A 17,260-nucleotide genomic window follows, 5' to 3' on the forward strand; every position below is an offset into this window, starting at 1 on the left:
GCAAAGCACTAGCATAAGGTATTTCTATGTAATATCTAGTCTGGCCCTGGGAATCAATGTCCAGGAACCTGTAAGCCACTCCTTTTTTGGAGATAGTGGCAGGATACAAATAAAGTTGTTGTTGTTGTTGTTACTATTGTTATGATATGTTATGTTATGAGGTGTGTGTGTGTGTGTGAGGGTGGGTGAGTGAGTGAGAGAGAGAGAGAGAGAGAGAGAGAGAGAGAGAGAGAGACTAATGTGGGGATAGGCCAGCCACCTGAAAAAACAGTGGTATCTCTGGAGGAGGAAGATGATACCCAGAGTCACTTTGGAGAGCGGCAGATGGCAGAGATGTCTGAAACCCCCAAGTGGAGTCTCACTTAGCAGTGCATCTAGCCATTTGGCCCAGGCAGGAACCCATGGGGCATAAGGAGTAGTTCCCTTTCCTCTCAGGAAAGCAGTAGGGAAGGAGAGAGAGAGAGTGAGTGGTGGAATCAGAAATTGAAAAAAGATGGGGAATGCAACAAGAAAGGAGCAGTGAGTACTTGTAGCTGCTCTGCTATGGGTCAGCAAATTCACTCCAGATTTTAGACCAATTTTTTTTTTAAAAAAATCTCTCCAATTTGGATTTTTGTTTTAAAGATCAAGCTAAATCACAGGCTAGATTGACCACTCTTCTGATGTGGGAGCCACTAGCTGCCCTGGGGAGGTTTTGGAGAACAGCAACTAATTTATTTATTTACTGTATTTATATACCGCTTTTCTCACCACAAGGGGGACTCAAAGCGGTTTAAAACATAATAATGGCAAAATTCAATGCCTAACATACATATAAACACCAGATCATAAAATCTAAACAAAACATATAGCTGTGCATTAAAATCAAATAACTAAGAGAGTACATTGACTGCAAACTGAGAGCTGATGCAATTGAGAACACATTTTTTTGCCCACGGAAAACTGTCCTCTAAATGACTTTGTGAACTGCCCCTTAATTCATGATATTTTGTTTATTTTGTAAATATTCATTACCATAGAAGTCAAGTGGGGGCACATTTCAGTGAGCCAGAGTCTTATCCTGTTTAGATGTAGTTCTCACATTCAACCCTAACCATCAACACAGACTCTGCTTCCCATTTGCTACCATATGTGTCTTATCTTTTTCTACGTATTTCCAAACCATTTCTTTTTCTCCCCTCATGTTTTCTATGTTCTTTCCTTAACAAAATAATATGTTTGTGTGCAAATCATTTGTTGATAATTAGTTTTTAAACTGTGACCACTGCATGAATGATTTGTTGGTCTTAATATGTGTATAACTGTTATGTTTGATGTACATTCCTTGTTTTTTAAACCCAGCTAAGAAAAGCTATTAGCAATCAAGTTTGCGGTTCTGTTTAATGAGTTACTACTGTAGTTGATCACTTTGATGCAGAAAATTTTGATTTGATTTGCTTGCTAGACGAAAAACAATTTTAATAAGGAAAAAATTCAGCTGTTGAACAAACAAGAGACACATTGTTAGCAGTGCTTGAACTTTTATCCTCAGAGTTATTCTGCGGTGACAGATGAATGCTTTTTCTCTTTCTGTACATCTGTCAACCCAGCTGAGCAACCAAGATCTGGAAGTCATCCCATCACCTTTGGAAAAAGAACAGTGCTCTACTAGTTCTCCTCTGGGCCTTCAGAAAAATGGCAGCTTGCCATTCAAAATACTCTTGTACTCTAACCAAATAAAAATAAACCATCAAACATGGGATGATGTCATTTATAAAAATGTCTCTGAAAACAATTATGTTTATTCTAATTTGACTTGCTAAATATACTACTTTGGCAGTAATCTAACAAGCAGAATCAACCAGTGTAGATCTGTTTAAGATTGGAAATAAGTAATAATTTTAGAGGGTTGAAAGTGATTTGAGCAACAATTCCCTTGCCAATGCAGACCATGCTTCTCTCTCTGGACATACTGTAGTAATCTCCAGAGAAATTGGTTTGGAAGGGTTAAAAAAGTATCAAAACTTGAAAAAGCAGAAGTGGGATAAATTTACATACACCAGCATAAACCCTCTTTCAGATCATCTCCAACTCTGAAAAATATCATTAGATCTATCTGTAGCTGTATCATTCTGTGTGCCTTTATTTCTAGTCACATATTATTAACCAGGTCCTAGTTACTTACGGTACATCTTCTTATGGAACCAAGATCTTTTACTTCTAAAGGCAGAGGTAGATTGGACTGCAGACTGAATGCCTGTGGAAAATAGCATGGTGTGTATTATATGCCTTCAAATCATTTCTGACTTATGGTGGCCTTAAGGCAAACCTAACATAGGGTTTTCTTGACAAGACTTTTTCAGAAGATGTTTGCTTTTGTCTCTCTAACAATGTTTTCCCCCCAGCGTTATAGAACAGAGACTATCGATTGATCTGTTCCTACAGAATTCTGGCAAGTGTAGTTTAGGGAAGCCGAGGACCTCTCTAGCTGAGAATTCTAAAGGTTCTTCCCTGGACTACATTTCCCAGAATTCTGCAGGAGCAACTCCATTCTATAACAATTGCCTCTGTTCTATAACACTGGTGGGGAAATGCCAAAAGGGTGACTTGTCCAAAGTCTCACAGTGGGTTTCAGTGGCCGGGCTGGAGATTCAAGGTGTGGTCTCCAGCCTTCAAACTGTAGAATTAATATTGTTTGACGCCACTGTAACTGCTGTGGCTCAGTGCTAATTTGTATTGTATACATTATTGGGAGAAATACAGCAACATGAACAATGAGGTTAGATTTAACAAGGCTTTATGCACTTCATGCATACATTCCAGTGTTAGTCATGCCATAGGAATTGGAAGGATTCTATCTGCACTCGTGTTCAGAACCAAGTCTGTGTTTGTATATGACAACATTCATAATGAGTAGCAGTACTCATTGCATCAGTCTAATGTCAAGTGTTTCCATTCCAGTGTTGCTTCTCTCCTAGTGATATGGCGAGTATGAGAATTCTCTGAGTTTTGTACCAAATTGACATGGGAGCACCACATGAAATGGCTGTGGTCAAGGATCATTTATAGCATAGGGAGATAAAAGTATCCATATTCCACATACTTACATACATAGAAAGCTTACATCATAGATATATAGGGCAGATTGGGAGACAGATTTGTGGTGGACGACTCTTTCAGTGGGTGCTAGCTAGGTGGAACTTGTGCATTGAAAAAGCAACAGGAAATTTTGTTAATCAAATAATACCAAGAATCTATCTGAATACTGTGTTATCGAAAGCTATCTGAATACTACTTCCACATTGATATCAAAAGGATGTCACATAATCTTATCTCCTTTCTTTCTTTGTTATTATGGGTTTTGTTGTTGTTGTATAGGAGTTTAACTGCAATTCATTAGAAAGGAAGTGAGCAACACAATTGTTAAACCAATTGCATTATCTTTTCAGATTAAGTTGAACAGCCGAGGACTTATTTATTCTGTGGGTTTGCTGCTGGCCTCAGTTTTTTTCACTGTGAGTATATTATTCTTGTTATTGTTAATTACACTCATATTCCACCTTTCTAATTTACATAATATTGCATTTTATTTACATCCCACCCATGAGCTCAGGGTATTATATGCATAACTCTCCACTTCGTCTTTACAACCCTGTGAAGTAGGCCAGAGAGAGAGTAACTGGTTCAAGGGCATTTGGTGATTGCATGGCTCAGTGGTGATTTTCCCAACTTGAATCTCCCAAGACCCATTCTAACATAGCTTTTAAGGTTGTTACAAAGGGTGAAATCAAGCATTGAAAATAGTACATGTACTGGGTGGATTGTTAGCACCATTTGTTGAAGTCTTCCATTAAGCATCAGGAAAACAGCAGAATATAGGACAATTTTTTAATTTATTATCAATAAAGAGCAATGGCAAATTTTCATTAATCAACAGGAACTCTAATCAAATGTCCATAAACTGAAACATCAAACATACACGGATAAAACACAACACAACTTTACACAAATTCGTGCAGATACAGAAGCCTTGTGCAAGTCAATATAAACAAGAGGACATGTAAATATATCTTACATCTGAAATAGCTTGACATGAATTACTAAGGACTCTGTTACGATGTGTGTATCTATAGAATGGTCTGCCACTGCTTTGGTTTTTTAAAAAGGAGGTTTCATTTTTGGTCAGAAATCTTTACATGACTGTAGTTTGTCTTTCAGTTCCTGTTAGGAAAGAAGAGGCTTTGTGTGGTTAATACTTGTTTATTTTTTATTCCCTATGAAAGAGTGGCTTTTTAAATACACCTGTATCTGTGTCTGCAACAATTTATGCAAAATGGTTTTAGACCTATTCCATTTATATCAGTGGTTCTCAACCTGTGGGTAGCGGCCCAGCAGTGGGCCACGAGAACAAAAATCCGGTCCACGAACCTCCTTACTCTTTATTTATTTATTATTTTATTTATCCTCCTTTCTGCAGAGCTGACCATTGCACTGGATAGATCACATCAGCGCTAGATTATTAAATATGGTTTCCCATGGGCAAGCAGATGGCAACTACTGGATGCATATGTTCTGTATCAGAAACTAGAGCTGATGTAGCCTGTCCAATGCAATTTTCTGAATCAGCACCCAAATAACCAAACCGAAGTTGACCAAAACTGATTAATAACCCTCTTGGTACTAATGTTGGAGAGCAGTCCCTGGTCAAAGTGGGCTCTGGTCAAGTGGTCCCTGGTCAAAATAGGTTGGGAACAACTGATTTATATAAAACCTTTGTTAATATAAGATCAGACAAACCTGAGGTATGTGGTCAGGAGTAGTATATTTAGCAGTTCTGATCAGTGGAAAATTTATTAATAATAATATTTCTTTCTAGTTACTTTTCTCTCTTTTTGTAGTGATAAACAATTATCATTTTATACTACCGGTATATGCTGTTGCTTTCCTGTCTTTGTTTTTTTAGTTATAACATTTGAAATCACGACTTACTCTTGTTTTGTTCTGTTTGATTTACCTGAACATTTCCATTACTCAAAGGAGTCTGGTCTAACAAATGATTATGAGAATAGAAATAACTAGATTATGAGGCCTTCCGTTTGTTGTTGACTCACAACTCCTAGCATTACCCATTATCAGTTATGCTTTCTAGAACTGATGGGAGTTGCAGTCCACGTGAATCTCAAACCTGTACTAGATAGTTGGGCTGAAGGGAAAGAAATTATGGATGCATTTACGTTGCTGAATTTAACTGCCATGGCTCAGTGCTGAAGAATCATGGAAATTGTAGTTTGGTGAGGTGTCAGCATTTATTGGAACAGAAGGCTAAAGACTTCGTAAAACTACAACTCCTAGGATTCCATAGCATTGAGCCATGACCATTAAAGTGATGTCAAACTACATTAATTGTATGAAGTCCATTCATCCATATTGATAGAGGAAAGTTCATAGTGGCCCAAATATAAATTTAGACCCGTTTTAGCTTTATTTATGAAAATCCTTGTATATGCTTATAGAAAATAATATCTTCTTGTCTATTTGTAGGTTTTCGGTGTCCATTTGAATAAATGGAAGCTGGATAAGAAGCTGGGGTTTGTGTGCCTTTCCCTCTATGGCATCTTCTTGTGTTTCTCCATCTTGACAGAATTTAATGTCTTCACTTTCGTGAATTTGCCCATGTGCAGAGATCACTGATCTCATGGACAGACTGCTGAGAGGCGACGTCCTTCTTTACCTGTGCAATATGAAACATGGCTGGCATCTCCAAGCAGGAAGAGGTGCCCCATGAAGGCCGTGAAGTACACCTCCTCACTGTTCATCAGCTCCTCTTCCTGTCTTGGTTTAGCTTCTAAGCCGCCCCTTCACACATACAGGCACAAACTTGGAAACCTCCTGCGTTGATGTGAAGATTTACAAACTCAGACACTCTGAACCATGGTTGGCAGTCTAAGTAAATTAACTTCTATCTGGCACTGAGCTAGAGAAGCTGAACTACATTTTTTTTCTTTTTTAACTTATTTGATTGAAGACTAATCTAATTTATGAACTGAGACTATAGCTAGGATACAAAGAAGAAGGTACATTGTGTTGGGTGCTTTCTGAGGAAAAGAGAAGGAATCGGTTTTATTCCTTTTTCCCAAACAAGCTATCTTGCAGCTTCCTTATTTTTCTGAATACTCAATTTCATGGGATGATCCAAAAGCCACAAATGGCACTATGGGAAATGAGTTCCAGGTACTTGTTAATAGAAATGGACCTTGTACTTTGGAAAGAAATCATGGCGACAGTGCAAAACAGCTTCCTTACCAGAAGTAATGTATCACTCAGTGAGATGTGAGAGGACCTCTAACTGAATGAAGACTATACAGCTGAATAATAATGCTGCCATGTTCTTTTCTTAAACAAAACAATTTTATTGCTAACTTGTTTGTTGTATTTCCGAGCAATAGTTTTAGATTTACCAGCCCTGGAAGGTTAATGAAGTGGCGTCCTGGTTTTAACAGTCAGTAATTTGAATTTGAAATGCAAAGCCAGGCACAAAGTCTGGACAGGACTGACCTCTTGTGGTTTCTCAATATTTATAGTTTACACAGCACTTTTAGATTGAAAAATATTTTATGACCCCTTACCTTGTTTGTCCCGGAAACAATCCTGAGAGGTAAGTCCTAACATTCCCATAGAGAATATATTTTGAATGGGGGAGTTGAGGTTGAAGGAGAATGATGTGCCAAAGGCCAGTGAATTCATCTAGGACTAAGCTAAGGTTTGAACCAAACAGTTGGGGGTCCAAATCAAAAGCCATCCTCCTGAATCACCAGGCTGGTTCTCAGTGTACATGAGACAGAGAACAGGGTGGGCAGGGCATTTCAAGTCACCTTATTCATTGAGAGGAAGACATCATCACATGGCACACATTTTAACAAATAGTTGTAGACACTGGTTTTTGAAAGGCATATTTTGCACAGATATTATTGCTGAGGTTACTCTTTGCCACTCTGCAGAGGATACACTGGACCTGGGTAGGTTTTATTCCCTTCTTCCAAAAGACTGCGACTCAATTTACTGAGAACTTTTCCTCTGGAGCAGTGGTTCTTAAGACACAACTTGTGGGTCCCTATGTGTTTTGGCCTACAACTCCCAAAAACCCCAGCCAGTTTACCAGCTGTTAGGATTTTGTGAGTTGAAGGCCAAAACATCTGGGGACCCACAGGTTGACAACCACTGCTCTGGAAGCTTAATGTTGGGATCCCTTCTCAGTGGATTGTGTTCTCTTGAGACAAAGTTGCTTTAAACTTGTCTGTGTCTTTTTGGAGGTTGCTGGGTATTAAGTAGTTAAGATGGCAGTGGAAAAAAATGCCATTCAGTGTCCCATTGCATCCTATTGTGATTTGGTGTGATATATTCTGTTCATATTACAAAAGCATTACACCTCAGGAGAAATAGCCATCAACGTCTCACTTGCATAGTTAGCAGAACTGTGCATCCCTGGTTGTTCACGTGAAACACTTGACATTTCTGTTTAAAATGATGTGTACATTTTATTTGTAATGAGGGATATCCCCCAGACAAATGTTTGACTTATATTTTATCTGTAACTTACAAAGATCATTATTAATAGAGAAGCAAGCTTTTCTGCACACACTTATATTCACATCTATTGACCCACCAATTTGCACTTTTCCGTATGATTATTTCAAAATGAATTTCCTTGGGATAAATAGTGTTAAATAAAATTTTCTAATCTACAATTTCCCTTTATCACAGCACCTTGCTTTCTCTTAGGATGTCCACAATGAGCAGTCAGTAGATGTAGTTTTTCTTGTACCTTTGGTCAGTTATACTCATGGCTGGTATACAGCTAACACAGTACAGTTCAGTATAGTTTAACGGAGAAAGAAAAAGTTGGTTCACCCCCCCCCCTTCAGTCTTCTGTTTGTCTGTCTGTCTGTCTAAATGTGTGTTGCAAATTCCAAAGCCTGTTTTACGTCACACATAGGGAATTAACCACCAGGCTTTTTGGCTTTATGTGAGAGTGTCCACAGAAACAGATCTAGGACTCATCAATGGACCGTGGTGTGAGTGTGAGAAGGGGTTCATCCCCCCACCCCCCACCCATCATGGCTCTTGTCGTTTGAAGGGGAAGATTAGTTGTGATAATAAGTTTGTATATTACTCATCTTCTCATCTTCAGCCAATATGCTCCTGAAAAAACAGGATTTCCCAAAACACAGTTAGAAAGGCATTGGTTTTGACATCTCTCTCATACCTTCTTAATGAAGTTTTTAATGAAGTCAAGTAATAGTTGCGACTCAGTATATAATTTCAACGCTCAGAGATATATTTTAAATCTTCTAGATTACTACCGTGATTGCACAATAGATCATATTTGGAAAAGAAATTCACACTAGGATGTGATGAATCACAGTCTCTTTTGAGGATTTGTAGGGCAGCTCCAATGGAGCCAGTTGGATCTATTTCTGTGAAATAGCCTTTATCTACCCATGGCACTATACCATATTAACTGCATCAAAAAGACCTTTCATGTTGGAGGGAAGTCGAATAATAGGTGTCAATGTAGCATTGAGTGCATTGCTAGCTTGGCAAGTATGCACTATGAGAGCAAGTCAGGGAACTGAGCCAATTTGATTAAGTTGGGGGTTTGAGTAAGAGGGTTGACAAGCCATACCTGAATTTACATCAAAAGGGTGTGTTCTCTAACCCAGCATCTCTGGTGTGCCCTGCCAGAGCTAGAGCCTGAGAAGCAATAAGGAGAGTTTCTGTCATAGATAAGGCAACAGTGCAGAAGGCTACCAGGCTCTGTACAAAACCTGGATTTCAGTTAGTCTGTTATTTCACAACAGGGTCCCCTCTGGTTTTGAAGAAGACTCTTAGACTATTATTAATTTAAATTATCTTGACAACATTCTATAGAATTCTGGAATGGTTTGTACTTTGGTGAGGCACTAGAAGGCTGATACTTCTAGATGACCCTCCATAAATTGCTAACCCCAGGATTTCATGGGATGTTGCCTTGGCAACTAAAGTGGAATATAACACAGTTATTCTATGGTGTAATGGGGACCTATGCCCCAATAAACAATTTCCATACAGCCATAGCTATACACTTATAGCTGTATGGAATCCTCGCAGAGTGCAATGTAGGCTGTAGTTTTTGGCAATCATTCATGTTGGATTCACTTTATGGAAATTGACACAATATATACCTGATTTCAGACATTTAGATGGCTCTAAATATTCACACAATATGTGTGCATCGCTGCGATCTGTATTCTGAATATGCAGAAATGATTGTTGTTTGGCTCTTACTCCTGATACGGATAGTTTTGAGGATAACCCCGATCCCTACTTCATTTTAAAAATATTGAAAATACTGGGGGAATATAGGTGAATAACTTAGAAGTGGTAGTTTTGTTTCTCAGTTAACTGTGGTACCTTTGAAAGACACAGTTCAGTGAGATTATCATAATGTTCTCCCAAGTGCTTAAGAGACGTGTACAGTTCTTTCCTCTTCTCCGTTTCAGAGGTGGAAGTGGCGGGAACATTTTTATGACCACTTCCTGAATGATTGTATGAACACTAATTTGGCATTAGATATTCTGTGTCATCCACCATTTAGGTTACAAGTTTGAGACTATTAGGTGTCCTATTCAGATGAATGAAATGTATATAGGAACGAGCCAAATATTAACGTGATTTCATTGCCATTATTTTTGATACTTCTGTTTTTGTAAATTTTTAATAACCATTTTTGCTATTTCTTTCCCCCCAAAGAGTGAATAACACAGTAAGTTTAATTTGAACTGAGGTTTTTTTCCTTGATGTGCAAATTATCTTTGCTCACAAAATAAAAATCAAGGAATCACCGAGTTGAATGCAGTTTTAATTCAAATACTGTAATGTGTTTCTAAAACAAACTTTAAAATACTAAACATCTATTGACATGGAATCACATTGCCTCCAAAGGTAGACAGGTAAAAATAATGTCATATAAAGCATTTTTTCCTACATTTCCTCTTAGATGTTATTTGTCACCCCCCAAAAAAGGAACTCAAGAACTTTTGAAACTTTCCATTTGACACATTTTTAGTAGAATGTTTTCTTTGTACCTTTGGGGGTAGACGAGATTTAAGATTTGTGCAGTTAAGAAATCCCCATGAAATTCATGATGTTGCAATAAGTCAGTAGACAAGTTGAAGGCACATAGACATACACAATTAAACATGGGGGTTCTCATCAACTACTTTCACCTTTTCCAGTGTTCTTTGTCTCCAATAGAGAGGAAGAGCGGGAGAAAGCCAATTATTATGTAAATGGATGCAACTGCCATTGCTTATTTTAGGGATAAGAAAGGAATTATACTAACTTCAAACTTCTTAGGCTCCTTCTACACTGTCATATAAAATCCAGATTATCTACTTCAACTTTAATTATATGGCAGTGTAGACTCATATAATCCAGTTCAAAAGAGATAATCTGGATTATTTACCTTGATAATCTGGATTATATGACAATGTATAGGGGACCTAAGAGTTAAGATTTTTTGGAGGGGGGTAGGAATCTGAAGCTCCTATCATGTAAATTCCCTAACATAAGCAAATAGCATCAATTCTTACGGTGCACAAGAGCTTGAAGCCTCCAGCCCTCACATGTTCTGTCTCTGGTGTGTCAGTTTTATACTTACAGAGGGTTTTATCTTAGATACAATTCAAATGGTCTCTTCCACCTACTATCTGAGTTGATAAAAACAAATTTGGAAAATAGTGACTCTCTAACATACAAATCCCTCTCTCCTTATATGGGACTTGGAACAGTAAGGCTTCAGAATCTCAGTGTGACCTGGATAAGTGTCATGAAGAACTGCCATTCCTGATACAAATACCCATTATCATGTATGTGGAAGCTAGCTGATACACTCTCCTTCCTTGTACTTTTGTTTCTGTTTCCTTTGTCTTCTGTGGTTTGTGCTGGATTAGGCCATTTTCTACTAAATGTGTTCTTTGTGTGGGAAGTACTAGTTTGTATGTCAGTGACAATGGCCCTGTGGTACAAATATGTTTGATATGTCACAAAACCGGAAAGGAATTAGTAGTTGGTGGTTCACAGTTAACCACGAAAGCAAAGAAGTTATATAACATTGTCAATATATTTTTCAGCATTTCCACAGTCCTACATGAGAAGTATACTGTATCATATGATTAAAAACCCTAGGGACAATTGACACATGAGTCAGCATTAAATTGCTTCACTAGACAACTTTCATGAGATTATTAACAATAAGTATTGCTTAGTATACTGTATATGTGAATCCTTTCCTCCTTGTTCAAAGCATTCCTCATACATATTGGGGAAAAATATTAAATGCCTGTATACTTAACCCCGTGTTAGATACTTTAGATCAATAGTTCTCAACCTGTGAGTCCCCAGATGTTTTGGCGTTCAACTCTCAGAAATCCTAAGAGCTGATAAATTGGCTAGGAATTCTGGGAGTTGTAGGCCAAAACACCTAGGGACCCACAAGTTGAGAACTACTGCCTTAGATCCAGTGTGGCATGCTGAATTAGGACTCCAGGAGGCCAGGGTTCAATTCCCCATTAGGCCATTGAAAAACACTAGATAACCTTGGACAAGTCATACTCCCTCAACTTCAGTGGAATCCAAAAGCCAATCCCTTCTGAACAAATCTTGCTGAGAAAACTTTGTGATAGTTCATCTTAGCTTTACCATAAGCCAAAAATGAGTTGAAAACATGCATCAACAAGAATTAGATATGTTAGGCTGAGTCTGAGGCCAAGATCCTCTTGAATGCCAGCAGAGCAAAAGGCCTGATGGTCTAGTGACAGGGTGCCATGATGCATGTGAGCCTTACCACTGAGAAAATGTGAATTCTGCCCATAGAACTCCTGGAAGCAGTGGAAATTCCATACTACTCACATTGTAGCCCATTGTGTCACTGGTTTAATTCAGTAAGATCCTAGCCTTTTGGTTATCTGTATGAGCTATATATGAAACATAACTAAATTTCACATTTAGACTTTGCTTCCATCTCCAAAATAGCTCACTATATATGTATATGCAAATACAGGTATACCAAAAATTAAAATTCCAAATGTTCCTTCCTGGTCCCAAACATTTTGAGTAATGTACAAGATTGTCCCCAAAATAAAATCCACCCTACAAAAAAGATTTAAAGTATATGTCTCTTGCTAATTCATAGGATATGGGAATTACCTTTTCTTCTTACAAATGGAATATAGTATAGGAGGGGGGACAAAGCAAGAATCAGGAAGACACAAATCAATATTTAGTACTCTCCAAGTTACAGTTACAAGTCATATACTATAGACCAACAGTTACTACTAGTTGATGTGCTAGAGCAAGCCAGAAGCCATGGTTATGTTCTGCAGGTATCTACCCCTTTCATACATGAAGTATGCATGCTTACAACAAGATATGCACATGGATAAGGTGAATTGGGTACTCCTCATTATGCCGGTTAAGTCATATGTGTCAGAAACATCTAATGAGGTAAGGCAGAGGAGAGATCTACTCTCTTTTCTGAAGTAAAATCTTCTTACCCTTTGCTTTGTCTTTCAGCAAGGCAGGCCCATAAAGAGCCTGGCTGCATGTAGCTCCATGAAGTCCCATTAGCATTCCTTTTTTGCAGTAGAAGCATCAGCTCAACAAGTCATATCACAAACTACTTATGAAACACTTTTCCATTAGCATTTTTATTCATGGCATGATGGTGTGCATGGGAATGGTAGTCCTCACTTTTTAAAAAAGTCTAAAGTAAGCTAGTTTTAAAGTATCTGTTTAAAGAGTCTTAAAGCTGACCTCAGATATTTTGTTGAAAGAAACTGTTGGCATAATCTTCCCAATGGAAATCTGGAAGAGACCAGGCAATATATTAGAGCCTGCAGGAAAAGACAAAGGGGAACCCAAAGTGTAGGACACAGTAGAACATAGTGCAAAAAAGGCAAGACGAGAAGCACAGTGGCTATCAGAATAAATAGTTTTAAAAGGGCTTTGGATAACATCATGGAAAAGGATGGAGTTATCAGTTGGATCTGGCTAGGATGGCAATACGCCACCTCCAGGACTAAAAGCAGTGTGCCCAAGCATCTGCTGGTGGGCTTCCAACCAGACACAATGGTGGATTAGATAGATCTTTGTTCCCTTTCAGCATGCCTCCCTATATTTTTATGGCAACATTTGACAATGTAGCCCATGTTCTAAGTACCCAGTGCTGAATAAAAATGCAGTCAGCTCACCATATCCATGAGTTCAGCATCCACTGATTCAACCAACCACAGCTCAAACATTTTAGGAAAAATAATTGACATTATTTTACTATAATGAGACTTGAGCATCCATAGACTGGTATCCACATGGGGGTACTGGAACCAAAGCACAGTGGATACCTAAGAGCTACTGTATACTGAATTTCTTCTCCGTATAGTAGCACTATGGTGATGATGGTTATGCCTCCTGCTCTCTTCTTGAGTACGTTTGAACAGCTATTTGTGTGAAGGCGGTGCTTGAGGTTCCTGTGGACTTACTTGATGCATCTTCTTCCTACTCTTGCAAGAGAGATGTATTTCTTGTCAAGATGCTTGATTGCCATTCTAAGGTGTAGTTGAATAGAACAGATGCTCGTGTGCTACAATTTAAGTCAACCCTTTGATTCCTTTTGTCATTCATATTTTTAGGGTACCTACCTAACCTAGGATGAATTAAGCATACACTTATCTTGCAAAATAGGGGCTCTTCTTCCACACTGTCTCCTTGTACTTTTTAAAAAAGTAACACAGTAATACTAAAATATTAAAATTAATTGAAAGTTCTTACTTAGGCCAGTCTCAGGAACAGTCTCTTTTAAAATGAACCATTTCCTTTTATAACTTAGCAATGTGACTAACAATGCTAAAATATGACTTTTAGCTAGATTTTTTAAATGATCCCACTGTGTTACGAAGCCCTATTAATATGCAGAATTCAGTCAGGGAGGTCCTCATATTTTAGTGATTTAGAAAAGCTTTGTATTTAGCCTTATAATGTTTGTATTTGTTTGAGATATAATATCAAATGTGATACTAAGCAATAATGTTACTTTACTGGGTTAATCACGCAGTCTTCTACATACACAAAGTTGTGTATTGATTTTCTTGGAGCTCCATACATGCAAAGAGGACCATGCATGAAGTGGTCCCCACTGCCCCATCCTGATCACAGAAATAAATAGGAAAATCCACTTTTACATTGGTTCCACATTCAATATACAAAATGCTTTACCCTGCAGATGTGCAACACATGGATGAGCCCAAAACCCCTAGCACATTAGAGAGAGTTACTGTACACCTTATCCCTTGCTGACTTAGTTTTCTACCTTCAGGGAAGTTTGTGTTTTCTTAACCCTCTTCTACAGACAAAAGTGGCACAGGGTTGCTGTGAGTTTTCCAGGCTGTATGTTCCTGAAGCATTCTCTCTTGACGTTTCATCCACATCTATGGCAGGCATCCTCAGAGGTTGCAAGGTCTGTTGGCAACTAGGCAAGTGTGGTTTATATATCTGTGGAAGGTCCAGGTTGGGAGAAAGAACTCTTGTCTGTTTGAGGCAAGTGTGAATGTTGCAATTGGCCACCTTGATTAACATCCTATCATTTTATTCTCCCTTCATTCCACTGTGTGTCAGGGAGACTTCAGTCCCATTTAAACACACGGAACTCAACAATTCCTAACTTTTCCTATATGTATTCAATGCCATATTGGTATCATTTATGCACTGGATTTGATGGTCATCTGAGGAAGGGCAAAGGATGAGAGCAAGCTTTTGCACTGATCTAAACTTTAAGAGGAATACAGAGTGAGGGATCAGGTTGGGGAAAAAGAGGAGGGCTCAATTTCCTCCCCTGTTTCATTGCCTTGTCTTGTAAGTCCCTCCTTGTATATAATCTGAATTATATTGCCGGGGCTCTCTTGACCGCAGATGCCCCTTTGTTCTTGTGGCTCCTTGCTTGTAGGTGGATGTGTTTTACTGTAGCGTAAGCACAAGCTTTTGGCGCCACAGTCTGTGTCTTTCTGTTTGGTCTTCTTCCATGTCTACTAATGTTTTGTCTTACACTGTAATTGCATGCTAGGAGGTAGTTTTAGAATGTACAGAATAGTGCGGAACAGATGGAATTAGTCTATTTGTTTCTTTCAGAAAACAAATAGTTTACATATCAACTGGTAGCTAGGAAATACGTGACTGTATATTTTGAACTTTTACAATATTAAGTTTCCCAAAGGAGAAGACAGCATTTTTGAAGTGGACTTTGCACTAGGGAAAAAAAAGTGATCTGCTTTACCTAAATCATATCGGACCTTTTTGGTACGCAAAATGAGGACTGCCCCTTTTTTTAGAAGAAAGGATGAAAGATATATATACACCGACTATTGCTAACCTGGTTTGATAACTGCATTCCAAAAGTACTTAGGCGCTCTTGAATAGTGGACATCCTGCACTAAATTATATTTAAAGCAAACCAATTGTACACATAGATAGTTGGACATATTTCTGTCCTTATTTTTTTAAAATTAAGAAGCATAGATTTATATTCAGCTTTGTACCTTACACCCTTTGTATTATATGAAGCCCCAGTACTGCCTCCCTATGCCTTGGTAGCTGGCTGCCATCTGAACAGAAAACAAGCTGGTTATGGCTGCTGCTGAGCTGATAACGGTTGCCAACAACTTAAAAACAATTTCTCATGTTTAGAAGTATAAAATATGAGAATTGCTCATTTTTCGTATTTGTATCAAGAGTCAATGGAAATACAGTATGCCAGAGATGGGTATAATGTATCAGTTCTAGTTGAGCATATGTTAGCTTTGTAACTTTTGTAGTATTTTTTAAAACTAGTGTCATTGCTAAATTGAAATTTCTTTCTTTGGTTATAAGGAAAGATTTAATTTGTGTGCAGTGGTCTGGACAATGATTCGTGTATTTATTTTATTTATTTTTAACTGAGAATGTAGGTCTTGTATCAGGGAAGCAATCCTTATTGTGAAAGGATATGTAAACGGATAATGAATTGGAGCATACGCTTTAGTTCTTCTATGAGAACACCACTCTGAGCCATCTGCTTTTGTGCTTTCCTGTATCAAAGCCCCACAAATACACCAAACACAATGTGCCAGGAAGACGTCCTGCACAAGCACCAATGAAATGCTAAGTGTGTAAACATTTATTGTCATGGCCGTTGTGCCGGATAATTTTTCTGCTGGACTGTGGCTTTTAGTATCATATGTGCCAACTTCTGAACTGTTGAAAATAATCTATTGTATGGCCTTTGGCATCAAATGTGTCAACCGATCCCCCCAAAATCTATTGTATTGCTATTTGATTTACTCATATATACTAAATAACTTATACACACACAGCTTAAAGCTGACACCTCTGTATGGTGCATATTGATTGTACCTCTTTCTGGTTCTCAATCTATGTTTTTATTTTGTTTTTTAAATAAGCAGCACAAGGTACTAATGGCTCAGGTTTTGGTAGTACTGTCATGTGTGCATGCATGTGTTGATAAAAGGCACCAAGGGGTCACTTTTCTCCATCCCAACAGACCCTTTCTTGTGAACCCTGGTGTTTCAATAAATGAGAAAAAATAAAAGAAATAGTAGAATGTTTTCAGAGCCATTATTTATCTATGTTTTCTGAAATCAGATCTCAAAATGACAGTATGTAATGCATTTGCAGATTGCAGTTAGATTGATCAAGAGGATCTGTACAATATTCATAATAATGAAGATGTCTTGACATCCTTGAATGACCTAAAATATGGCAGAAGTTTGTTCTTTCCCACATAGAAAAAAGGATATTTTCTACATACAGATTATTTGACTAAGGTTTGGTCGATTTCTCCACACACACATACAGAAAATGCACATTTGTGGCAATACACAAGTAAGCAACACTCAAAGCAAGATGCTCTTTAAAATTCTATTTTATTTACTTATTAATTTAAAGTTTCTATAAACTCTGTTAGAAAAAGTTTTTGCTTGGATTTGGGTTTTATTAAAACCAATTAGAAAATGCATAAGAATGTGGGTAAACTACAACTCCCATCATCTGTCATTGCCCTCAAACCACACCAGTACATAAAATGGGTCATAATAGGTATGCGTGCCAAGTTTGGTCCAGATCCATCATTGGTTGGGTTCACATTGTTCTCCAGATGTGGGTAAACTACAACTCGCATCATCCAGGGCAATCCCCA

At 38.0% G+C, this 17,260-nt stretch overlaps 1 protein-coding gene across 4 annotated transcripts in view; it reads left to right on the forward strand.

Annotated features, from left to right (window-relative positions):
• The window catches only part of slc24a3 (solute carrier family 24 member 3), a 274,995-nt gene extending 258,325 nt beyond the window's left edge, over window positions 1-16,670 (forward strand). For all 4 annotated transcript variants that reach the window (XM_016993093.2, XM_062977908.1, XM_062977909.1 and 1 more), the window contains exons 16-17: window positions 3,429-3,494; window positions 5,521-16,670. In XM_016993093.2, coding sequence (XP_016848582.1) covers window positions 3,429-3,494; window positions 5,521-5,670 — 216 coding nt within the window. In that variant the 3' untranslated portion in view covers window positions 5,671-16,670. The remainder of the gene's footprint in view (window positions 1-3,428; window positions 3,495-5,520) is intronic.
• Window positions 16,671-17,260: the final 590 nt, after the last annotated feature.

The sequence above is a fragment of the Anolis carolinensis genome, chromosome 4, assembly GCF_035594765.1.
Source record: "Anolis carolinensis isolate JA03-04 chromosome 4, rAnoCar3.1.pri, whole genome shotgun sequence".
In the NCBI taxonomy this organism is placed as follows: domain Eukaryota; kingdom Metazoa; phylum Chordata; class Lepidosauria; order Squamata; family Dactyloidae; genus Anolis; species Anolis carolinensis.